Source organism: Nycticebus coucang, chromosome 19, assembly GCF_027406575.1.
Source record: "Nycticebus coucang isolate mNycCou1 chromosome 19, mNycCou1.pri, whole genome shotgun sequence".
Taxonomy (NCBI): Eukaryota; Metazoa; Chordata; class Mammalia; order Primates; family Lorisidae; genus Nycticebus; species Nycticebus coucang.
In genome coordinates, this window is record NC_069798.1 from 61648456 (window position 1) to 61661445 (window position 12990).

The window sequence follows — 12990 nt, forward strand, 5'->3', positions numbered from 1 at the left end:
TCAAAGCTATACCTTTTTATCTATTTTTTTTCTTCTGATGAAACACACACATCATCATATCCTATAAAAGTTGAGGAAAGGGAAGCAAAAACATGTCATATCACATTCCCATAAAGACACAGCCTGGTAAGACAGACAGTGGAATGCTGCTCTACAAAGCAGAGTTTGATCCTGTCATTTGTGGGAACACGGATGAACCTGGAGGACATTGGGTTAAATGAGTAAGCCAGGCATAGAAACAGAAGCACTGAATGGTCTCACTTATATGTGGAATCTAAAGTAGTTGATATTTTAGAAATGTACAGCAGACTAGTGATTACAGAGCCTGGGGAGGGTTGGGGAGTTTTGGCCAGTAGGGACAAAGTTACACTTCAGCAGGAGGAATAAATTCTGGGGTAATATTAAATCTAGGGTGACCATAAATAATAATAGTTTATGATATGTTTTAAAATAGCTATAAAAGTATTTTGAACTTTATCACCATGAAAAGAGAATAAATGTTTAAAAGTGATGGGTATGTCAGGCCCCCTGATCTGATCATTACATAATGTGCATATCCACTCAAACATCACATTGGGACCCTGCAACGTGGACAATTACTGTGTGTCCACTATAAATAAAATAAAATTGAACAAAACAGCCTAAAGCAGAAAGTTGGTTCCAACCTTATGCTCTGTGATATAAAATAATCAAATTATCAGGTATGTGAATCATAATGCTAGTTTGTCTAGAATTGATATTTATGACATGAGATAATTTCAGCATCATGTAGAGACAGGAAAATTACATAACACTTCTTTTTGATATAAAATAAAACTATATGTGTCTTTTTGTGTGTGTGAGTGTGTACGTGTGTGTGTGAAGGTTAACCAACCCTTGATCAAACTAGGAACTTATGTAGCTACTCTTAACAGACATGAAGTAATGTTATAAATATCAAAAATAGTTATATTAGATGTATATTAATAATATTTTATATAAAACTTAGAGTTTAAACACTTGAAATAGGGCACTCTTGAAATAAATAAGGTCACCATGTTTGAATCCAGGTATTGAACTTTAAAACTCATATACAGGGTGGCTGTAAAGTTCACATGTAATTAAAAATAGTTTAACACAGTAAATTGCACAAAAACTTTATGTCCACCTATTCATATGCATCTCTCCGGCTGAAATAAAAAGGGTCCAATAAATAATATTCCAATAGCTTTCAAAGGAAATTACTGCTAGTGGCTAATCCATATTCACACAGCTAAGTGTAACTAACCCTACAACTGTGAGGCCACCCCAAATGTATGTGTGGGTGTTCAGAGCTTGCTTTAGGTCTACATGTCCTCTGCATATGAATGGTACTGTGATTACTGCTTTTTGCTTCTGGTATCTGGCTACATAGCTCTGAATATTATGGTCAAAGACCATTAAAAATACTCGAAACTTTAAAGTGTGATCCAAAAGAATGGGAATGTTAATTGGCAAAAGAGGAATCAATGTTTTTTTAAGCTTTGAGAAAGATGAGGAAAGTGGAGGCAAAGCAAGTCCTGAAAGCAAGTCCGTTTGGAATCTGGTGGCTGATACAATTGCTCTTGGTAGTCAATATATTGTGTTGGCTTTTGGTGTGAACTTACTAGGTAAGCAAAAGCATGGTTTAGATTATATATGTAGGTGGTGAAAAAGTGAAAAATTTATACTAGATGAATCATTTGTAACCTTAAAAGCCTGATAAAGACACTGTGGAGTTCAGCTGTCTTGTCTGTGGAATGATGAGATGTCTCATCTCATCACCTATGAAAATAATAATAAAAGCAACAATAGCAAGCAAACAAGGAAAAACACAGGAAGCTGTTTTACTGAGATTTTGACTTTCTTGTTTACTCCTGGATCCTAACATTTACTGGTATTTTTATTCACAGAAAGATTTTTAATAAAATTATTGGTATTGTTTCATTGAAAAATAATAATTTTATATTTATGGTGAATAATTTGATGCTTTGATTATGTATATACATTGTGCAGTGATTACATCAATTCAATTCATATGTGCATCACCTCACATACTTAAAAATGGAATTAGGGAGGGGCGCCTGTGGCTCAAAGGAGTAAGGGCCAGCCCCATATACCGGAGGTGGTGGGTTCAAACCCAGCCCCGGGCAAAAAAAAAAAAAAAATTAATTAGTAAGCTGGAGTTCCTCCCTCCCATGTTCAATACAGCATTGTTCACCGTAGCCAAACAGCATCCACCTGACAGCATAAGTGTCTGTGCAATGCTATTTAGCCTTAAAGAGAAGGAAATCCTGTCATTTGCAACAACATCGATGCACCCAGACCACAATATGCTAAAGGAAATAAGCCAAGCAGAGGAGGAGTATGCAGGAGTTCACCTACGTGTCAATCTAAAAAAACCCACCTCAGACACACACGTTGAAGGGTAAATGGTAGTAGCAGAACTAGGGGACCAGATGGATGCAGAGATGTTCAAAGAACACACAGTTTAAGTTAGATATTAGGTATAAGTTTAAGAATACTATTGTACAACTTAGTGTCAAGTATAGTTGATAATAACGCATTCTTAAAGATTGCTAAGAAAGCAGAACATACTGCTCTGGGTATCTCTGTGTGTTTCCCTCGTGGGGTTCTATTCGGTTAAAGCAGAGCAGCATATGGTGGCTACGTCATCTCAGCCCATAGTTTTCTAGCCGCATGACCCTTGGCAAAGCATGTAATTCTTTGAGTTTTTAAAGGTTTTTTTTCTTTCATTTTTATTTATTTATTTGTTGTTGTTGTTGTTGCAGTTTTTGGCCGGGGCCAGGTTCAAACCCACCACCTCTGGCATATGGGGCCCGCACCCTACTCCTTGAGCCACAGGCACCACCCAAAGGATTTTTAATTTACACAAAGTACATGTTACTTTATAAGGTTATTGTGAAGATCAAATTGCATAATGCGTAAGAACACTGAAGACTATCTCTTGGAGTATAATGAGCTCTCAAAAGAAGCTCATCATGTTATTACTAAGCTGTACACGTCTTGTATCTTTTGAAATGCGTATGTGTTGACACATGGGTAAAGAGAGGCACACACCAAACTCATTCTGTACGTGAAGTTACTCATACTACTGAAGGATCATCGATTTGCAGCTTGAAACGCATGTTTATCCATTCTATTTTTCATATACTCTATTTGATATAAGAATTATATTATATTCAGAGGAACAATAAGGGCACACAAAAAAACCCACACTGTTTTGCTATAATAGGATTAACTATTTTATATATTATGTTATTTTAAATAAATGAGTATATGTTCACTTCCTCACTACTTACCAAATATTGCCATAATGCAGATAAGAATAGCAATTATAACTTCTGTCTTGATTCCCATGAAAAGCATAAGTTCCTTATTCCTGCATAGCTGTGTGTCCCCATTTTCGTCACAGTCACAGATGTATATGGTAAGAGTGTTTGTACTTGTAAGTGATGGACTTCCATTGTCAGCAATTAAGATGGATACATAGAAGACGGGCTCTTCCTGCAGGCTGAAACCTGTCCTGTTAGTCAAAATTGTAGCTGTATTATCTGAAACAAAAATCCATGCGTGGAATTTTTTTCAACAATTTTAAAGAAAGTCACCTCATATATTCTAGAGACAGTAGTAGAGATATGATAAAATAAGCTCAGACAAAAAGAAAAGGAAATTTCTAATAAACAATCTAATTATTATTACTTAATATAATTAAATATGGAATTGATATTGAATAATATGATCATTTAAATTGCTATTTGAATTCTTTCATTATTTATGTTATTATTGAACTATTTCAATGAATTCCAAATGTCTTTGACAAAGAAAGGAAGGATATATGTGTAACACAGAAAAAAAAAAACACAGATTTTTAATCAGATTATCAATATTTATAGGGACTACTAACATTACATTTATACCAATAGAGCTAGTTTCATTGGGGTTAATTACACAAGAAACTGGATATTCTAATACCTGGAGCTAATTTTTTTACAAATATTGGAAATACATACAATTTTCAAAGTTACCTAACACAGCATGTGATCTCAATTTTTTTTTTTTTTTTTTTTTAGAGACAGAGTTTCACTTTGTTGCTCTTGGTGGAGAGCCGTGGCGTCTCAGCTCACAACAACCTCCAACTCCTGGGCTTAGGTGATTCTCTTGCCTCAGCCTTCTGAGTAGCTGGGACTATAGGCACCCGCCACAATGCCTGGATATTTTTTGTTGCAGTTTGGCTGGGGCTGGGTTCGAACCCACCACCCTCAGTAGGTGAGGCCGGTGCCCTAACCATTGAGCAACAGGCGCCACCCTCAATACATTTTCTAATGAGACAAAATAATCTATAATTCAGAAAAACATTAAATTATAGTTATACTGATTCATTCATCTGGAGAGGACATTCAAAAAATGACAATATATACTTCAACATATAGAATTAATCTTCTCTAAATCCCAAAACATTCCAACTGACTTCTTTCAGTGCAACTTGTGCCTTGGCACTGCAGTTTTGCATTTTTTTTTTTTTTTTTTAGGATTGATTTCCTCCAAAATATTTTCTGTAGCCATCTTACAAACTTTAGAGACAATAGCAGTAAAAATCAAATAAAAATAGTTTTAAAATGCATGCTTACTTATGACTTTTGCCAAATCATCTCTTTTAAGCCAAGTCTCTATCAAGCTCTTGAGATCTCTAAAGCCCATGTGATTTTATTTACCAGGAAGATCTACAAGGTGAGAGAGAGAGTTGACTTTTTTTGAATATGTATTTTATTAAATTACTTGTAATTGCAAACATTAAACCAAGTCAACCTTTTATGTTTCAATAAACTGATTTCCCTCAAATTTATTTTATAATAATAGTAACAAATCTAAGATAGTGCTTTTTAATATTGGTATTTGTATTTTTTTATCCTAAGTATATTTGAGTTCCCTTCCCCAGGGAAATTTGACAAGAGCAAAATGGGCAAAAAACATCGTATTACTTTCCCACAGAAGATCCCAGGACTGAAGCTTAACCTCAGTTGTGTTAGGACAGTTGGAGGTATTTGGTTACAGATACTTGAGTGTCTTTTTTTGCAGTGTTTCATATCCTTGAGGTATAAAGTAAAATTAAAATTGAACATGATATTGTGACCAAAAAAATCTCTTAACTTGAAACAAATGAAGCAACAGAATGGCCCTGTATAAAGTTAATCTGCATTTACATGGTGGGGGGGGAATATTCTGTCTTTCAACACAAAATTCAACAGAACACTTTATCCATAGATCAATAAAATCATTTAGTATAAAAGGAAAAGTATTAGTAACGTTCTTAAATCAATCACATCTATTAATAGCTCCTAATTAATCATCCCAAGTAGTATCTTTGCATCAATCAAACTACTGTGACTGTAAATTAAGTACTTATCATTTTCTCCCTTAGACATAGATTGAAATTTGAATTATATGAACTCATGAAAGGAAGCATAGTGTCAGAACTGCCATTCTGTTTGCAGGGTCATTCAGACTTGACCAGGGCTTCCAGCCACTGAGGGCTTTACAAAGAGCCTCTAGTTTAAAGAAATGCAGGCAGGAATAGAGCAGGTATTTTTGGAACTTTTCTTTGGGTTTTATTTCCTCTCGTGAGAATAGCAGTAAAATGAAAATCAATACATTGTTTTAAAATGCATGCTTACTTATGACTTTTGCCAAATCCTCTCTTTTAAGTCAATTCTCTATCAAGTTCTTGAGGTCTATATAACCCATGTGATTTTATTTACCAAGAAGATCTAAGAGGTGAGAGAGAGAGTTGACATTTATTTATTTCTACAAAAATAAATGTTTTTTTATATTTTATTATCAACCCTTTACTATTTCTTAATATTATCTTGTTACAAAACCAGTATACATTTCATTGTATGCCACTAAAATGCCATAAATTCCATAAAATCAAACATGATTCACAAAGAACAGGTCAACGATCTTTGCAAGTGAATGATAGATATTACCTTGATTATCTTTGATTGTAAAACTTGAGTTATTTGTGTCGTCTACTGATAGATTAAAGTAAAAATGGTGATCTTCCATAGATTCATCTCTGTCTACTGCACTGATGTTCTGAATTGCCTAGAAAAATAAATAGAGACAGATTTTAGTTGTTGTTTTTGGATTCTGGAACAAAATCATTGCTGTTATGAGTATAGCTTTGTTGGAAATTGCTTTACCCAAATTATTAGGGACATTGTTTAGAATAACTCAAAGGGGTGGCAAATATTTAAAACACTTTCTAAAGCTAAAAATATATTGTCTCACTTTTTTCAAAAAAGAGTTGTAATATTATATATATGGTAAATTCTTGTTGGTAATCAGGTGGATTTTGTAAGCTTAGTTTTGTTAGGAATTCTCAAAGCCTTGCTGCTACATGTCAAGACTTCTCCCTCCCTCACTACCCAGCTTTTTTAATCCTTCTTTTTTATCCTTTTTTATCCTTTTTCTTCTTCCTTCTTTATCTGGATGCCAGATATTATGATTTGCTAAAGTTATATATTTTCTGCTTATACTGAGAGCAAAACTGTGGTAGAATTATTGGGTTACTAAAGTATTTGCTACAGTAATAAGATTTTTAATTGATTCGAGGATATAATGCATTTAAAGCTTAGAAACAGTGTACATCATTTCCCTTTGACTCATAAAGATTATAGGAAAAGTGTTCCACATCAAATACATTTCTCTCTGCATCTCAGATCATAAAACAGTGGAGTACTGCAGATATGATCAAATCACTTGTCTGTTCATCAATTAACTGTTTTCTTTCAAGACATGAATGTGTCACTCAAGTAGTTCATTATTGTCAGAAAGGAGATACGCTGTCAAGATCACATAGTGAGATTGTGATTAATTCTGGAAATTAAAGTAAATTGATTATAGAAGTTATTGTTTGGAGTTTCTAGAATTAAAGTGCTTTTAACAAAATGTCAAACAAAAATATCCTCAGATGCAAGATGACAGACCTAGATTTATATTGTACTTTAAAAAACAGATTATCTTTCCAAAGGCATAAAAAGCTTTATGGAATTAATACAATTTGTACATTATTTCTCTACATTAATTTGTTTCTTTTTTTCTCATACTACATTCCTAATTAAATCAAAATCATTTGGTGTTAATTAAATAATCTAATAAAACAATTTTATTCAATTTGTACTTATAATAATAAACGTGGGTATTAGAGTAAGGCTTTGATTTTGGAATATCATGTGATTTCTATAGGCTAGATGAAGGGCAGGGGCTTGGAAATCTGACATTCTGAATCCTGGCTTTGCCATTAGTAACAGTTGCAACCTAGAAAAATAAAGATGCTTATATTGACCTTTTAGAATTTATTTTTAAGATTCCACATCTTAGCTTGTCAGAGAGATTGTTGCGTGAACAGTACATGTCTGTTATTTGTTCCTCATGAAAACATTCTTTGGTTCAGAATTCCATAGAATGGCATCCTGAACATTGCTGGTAATCTTATTATATGCACATTTTGAAGGAATATCAATAACGTTGTATAAAATTCATATTTCTCTTGTTGGCACAGGCAATTATTAGTTTCTGACAAGAAATATTTTATTTTACTATTTGATGTTCTATTAAATACAAGCATCTGACTAAATGTGTTTTTTTTTTTTTTTTTTGAGAAAGAGTCTCACTTTCTATAGAGTGCCATAGTGTCACAGCTCACAGCAACCTAGAACTTGGGCTTAAGCAATTCTCTTGCCTCAGCCTCCCAAGTAGCTGGGACTACAGGTGCCCACCGCAATGCCCGGCTATTTTTAGAGATGAAGTATTGCTCTGGCTCAGGCTGGCCTTGAACCTGTGTGTTCAGGCAATCCACCCGCCTCAGCCTCCCAAAGTGCTGGGATTACAAGTGTGAGCCACCGTGCCCAGCCTATCATCTGACTAAATGTTGAAAATGACTCCTTTAAATATGAAGGCTTAAGAGATTGGAGAGACTTCAGCTTTGTATGAAAATATTACAATACAAACTTTTAATTAATCAAAGTACCCTATACATATATGCAAGTGAACTGAATGAGCAGGGATTCAACACTCTGCCCCCTTTTCAATGAATTTCCACTTACATTTACTTTGTACACTGAGTTGCCAGTAAGATATATTGTATTGGGCTCTCTTCTTAACAAAAATAGCGAGCCACTAGCATAATAAAATCAATCATATATAAGGTATTATTTATTCTATTGAATTCACCTTGAACATGCATGCTTTTCATGAAAATACAAATTTCTGAAAAGAGTAAATTATTGGAGTGCACCTAAGTCTTGGCTGGGGAAAGTCATTGTTCTTTTTACTATAGCAATGGAAGAGTTTTCATTTTAATTTTCCAATAAAATTTTAAGGAAGAAAGATAACTATTTTCCTGTTAATTATTTAGCACATGTTTTTTTTTTTCTAGGAAAGATGCCCACTTGTGCCTGTTTACTACAATGTCATTTCAGATTAATTATTATGATTCAAAGCTAAGTCCAATAGTCATTTTTACACACCACAGTATGTCCTATATTTAAAATGCAATTTTGGGGTAACTTGTCTGAGCAGCAGCCATTGTACACTGTGTTTTGGAGCAAGCGATGCATCTGAGGGTTTCCCCACCTTCACAGCAGGTAACAATGACACCTACTTCGAGGAATAGTTAAGGACTAACTTGTTGGCTGAGATTATAATCTATAAACTGAATTATAAACTGTAAGTCAAGATACAAATACTGAGTATTAGTTTACATAAATGATCAATTCCTTGAAATGTACTTAATAATGCCCTTCCTCAACACAAAAATATTAAACAAAAAGTAGTTGTGTAATGAATACATGGAAGGGTTTTTTTAAAAAACTCATCTAAGTTGCTTATTTATCTTGTTATTCTAGGTATTTGTGCCTTGGATACTAAATATGAAAAGTGTTTCTCATTGTCAAGAAATTATTAACAAAAGGGAATGAGACCATCACTTTTTATACTACTCGAATGAGAAAATGATTCCAAATTAGACCTGTTTTACAAAATAAATTTATAAGGCTCAAAAACGTGTTCAATATCAGTTCAAGCAAAGTTCAGATTAATAAAATAATAGAACTGGAGCCAACAATAAAATCTAGCTGGCATTGTCTTTATTTCTTCCTTTGTTTAACATGATATGAAGAGAAACGTGCTGAGAAGCACATTGATAGTCTAATATTTTCTTCCTGGACAGATGGAGAGGTATGGAAATTTCCCTAAGAGGACTTTCCATGAAATTATATTATGCATGCATATATTTCAATGATGTAGATACTGTATATTTTTTGACATTGACTTGTGCAAATTTCCCTATGTTCAGTTAAAAATAGCATATTCTTTTTTATCTGAATGTATATTTTCTCAATTTTCTTTCTTAAGTTAGTTTTTAAAAAAATTTTTTTTAAAGTTTTTTAAAAAATTCACACAAAGATCAGAATATAGACATGAAAAAAAGTTAAATTATTTTTAAAAAGCTGATTAATATCTCAGTTATGTGCATTGACACCACTTTCACTGTCACTTAGAGAACAACTCAAGCAGATTTCAGAGGCTGGGGCTGCAATGGTGGATGAAATCCTGTGTCTCTGTCGCCCCTGGTTACTGGAGTAGAGGGTCAAGCAGAATTGCAAACTTGAAAAGAATTGAAGAAACACATAACACCTGGGTACATAATAAAAGTGCCTAAAACACCTGAAGCGTGCAGTATTAAATATATGGGGTGGGCATTAGGGGACCTGGTTCTAAACTGAAATGAGAAGCTCTAACTGCAGAAGGGAGCTGGGCAGGCATCACGAGAGGAGCAGGAGAGGGTATTGCAGACTCTGGATTTTATACTGAGGTACATCCACATGTTCTGTGTTGGGAAAGACATCATCATCACTTTTATTTGGTCAGCCATTACCCTAGGACAGGAACTACATTTTAGAATGCTCCTTCTGAGGTCTGGAAACAGAGAACTGAGTTAGCAAACTGCTGTCACCATTCCAGTGAACAACTGCTTGGTAATCAAGGCTTCTTGATATAATGCACAAAAGGACCCTGACAATCACAACTATGAAATATAAGTTATTTTTATAGAGAAATGGTACAGAAATTACTGAGGTGTTTTCTTCAACTGAGGATGGTACAACATGCTTCCAGATGGTGATACAGCTTCCTGAGTCCCCAAATGTTCCTACAAATATGCTGAGTTTCACATAATGTCACCAAAATATTATCTTTTCACCATATCCAAGAGGGAATATATATAAACACACACCACACACACACCACACACACACACACACACACATATATGTACTGTCCTAGAAACTGGCTACATCATTACAGGCTTAGGTGATAAATAGGATTGCTTTAAAAATTCTGTCATATATTGTGGCATGAGTGCTGTGAGATTGGATGAAGAAAATTTTTTTTTATAGGACCATCCCTCTGCAGAACTATCTGAGTAATGTTGACTCCAAAAGAGATGTTAAGTCCCTGCTAATATAGAAAGAGCAGAGACAGAGAAAAATTGACACATGAAAGATGTAATGTGAGCTGGGATGAACACAAATTAATGATTGATTATATAGAGAGAATAAAATCCACAATCAATTAAGATTGTTGTCCCTAACAACAAGTAAATCAAAAACGCAACCTTCAGAATGGGAAAATATATTTTCAGGGTATGAATCTGATAAAGGGTTGATAACAAGAATCTACAGAGACCTAAAATTAATCAACAGAAAAAGAACAAACAATCCCATCTACTACTGGGAAAGAGATATGAACCAAACTTTCCCTGATGAAGACAGACAAGTGGCTAACAAATATTTGAAAAAATGCTCATTTTCCTTGATCATCACAGAAATGCAAATCAAAACCACCCTGAGACATCACCTAACCCCAGTGAGAATAGCCAACATCAGAACATTTCAAAGCTGCAGGTGCTGCCATGGATGTGGAGAGAAGGGAACACATTTACACTGTTGGTAGGACTGTAAACTAATACAACCTGTTTAGAAGGAAGTATAAAGAATCCTCAAAGAACTCAAATTAGGCCTCCCATTTGATTCTGCAATCCCATTACTACACATTTACCGAGAAGAAAAACAATCATTTTGTCATGAGGACATTTACACTAGACTGTTCATCACAGCTCAGTTTACAATTGCCGGAATGTGGCAACAACCTAAATGTCCACCACCCCAGGAATGGATTAACAAGCTGTGGTATATGTGTACCATGGAATACTATTCAGCCATTAAAAAGATGGAAACTATCTTTTGTATTAACCTGGACTGAGTTGGAACACATTCTTCTTAGTTAAGTATCGCAAGAATGGATAAGCCAGAATCCAATGTACTCAATTCTAATCTGAAGCCAGTAAACGATCGAATACATAATCACATAAGAAAAAAATTCAAATCATTTCAAGGCTGGGAGCAGGGGACAGAGGGATCTAGGAGAGGGAAGGAGAGAGGGATTGGTGGCTCTCCCACTTAAGGGGCACAGTGTTACGGTATATAGCACACCTTTTGGGGTTGGGACACTATTATAAGAGGGACTTTACCTAGCAAATGCAAACAATCTAACCTAATTCTTTGTACTCTCAATTAACCTAAAATAAGAATCAAAAATACATGAAAAAGAAAAATAATGTTGTCCATGTGTTTTTCTTTTTTCTTTTCGCAAAATTTTGCAATTTGTAATAATCTTATTAGGGATACTGAAAAGAAGGGCAAATACAGGAGCTAATTTGACAAAGATCCAACTAACTAGATAAAATTTCCCAAGTGGGTAATTTCTTTGAGACAGAATAAAAAGGGGGGGGCAGAAAAACATATCTAGAGAGCTGTAGTTGAGAGGCAGAAGTAGATGTAAGAAGATTGAGTTTAGGAAAACTAAAAAGGTTGGACACAGAGAAGAAAACGAGATGAAAACTCCTTGCAATGTGGTATCATTAAAGATTCGGCAAGGTACAATTTCTACTTGAAGACAAGGTAACATCTTTATCAGTATGAGAAACTAAAAATCACCAATATTTTCATTTATAAAATTCTTAAAAGTAAAAATGGTAGAGCGGAAGATGTATCATTATTTTTCAAAGGAGAAGAATGGTGTTTAGCCCAGTTAGGTGGTTATCGTTCAATTTGGGGAGTGTGGATGAGTGGTAATAGAGAATGTTTGCTATATGCTGTGTGAATCTTTTTATTTTTCTTCCTTGCTGTTTTTGATGTTACATTTTCACTTTCGATCAAAACCCATGGTTTCCTGCACATGTGATTTTTAGACAATAATCAAGAATACCAATCAATCCATGCAATATTCTGGAAATTAACATAGAAACAAATGCGCATTGCCATTCTCCCTAAAGAACCATTTCATCTCTCAAAAACATGGGGACAAAAAACAAAAGCAAACAAAGAAAAAAAAAAAGACATTTAAAGACAAAAGGGAACTAAAATTATTGTTCCAATGCCATCCTGTTCATTTTTCTCAAAGAGGAGAAGGTGGAAATCTGCCAAATTCACAGACACATTTGGCTTCCATGTTTTGCTCAGACTAAATGGACGTGTAGTAGATAATTCCAATCAAAAGAGAAACAGAGAAGACTGAGTTATTAAGTACCTATCTTTTTTTTTTTTTTTAAAACTCTGGTCACCTTGGGAGCCAAAAATTAAGATTAGCTTAAAACAAAATAGCTCATTATTATTTTTTTAGTTTTCTGATATCCTACACTGTTAAGCAACTTCCAATATTGCCAAATAAATCTGTATTAACTAATTACTAGTTATTTTTGTCAATAAGTAGATTCTTTTCTTAAATCATAAAGAAAATATTTATATTGTGGGAGATGTTTTAAGATCTATCTTCCTTAAAATGAATTAGGAACATTTTAAATTTTTTTAAAAATAGCATAGTTTCCCTCTCTACCCAGTCAGAGATTTG

General features: G+C 34.1%; 1 protein-coding gene across 3 annotated transcripts in view; it reads right to left on the reverse strand.

Moving 5' to 3' along the window:
- CDH19 (cadherin 19) overlaps positions 1 to 12990 on the reverse strand; it is a 76284-nt gene that overhangs the window by 2640 nt on the left and 60654 nt on the right. For 2 of the 3 annotated variants that reach the window (XM_053571560.1, XM_053571559.1), the window contains 2 exons: positions 6006 to 6123; positions 3321 to 3572 (listed from right to left, as the gene is read on the reverse strand). In XM_053571560.1, coding sequence (XP_053427535.1) covers positions 3321 to 3572; positions 6006 to 6123 — 370 coding nt within the window. Of the gene's footprint in view, positions 1 to 3320; positions 3573 to 6005; positions 6124 to 12990 lie in introns of those variants that run through there. The other variant, XM_053571561.1, reaches the window with a different exon arrangement.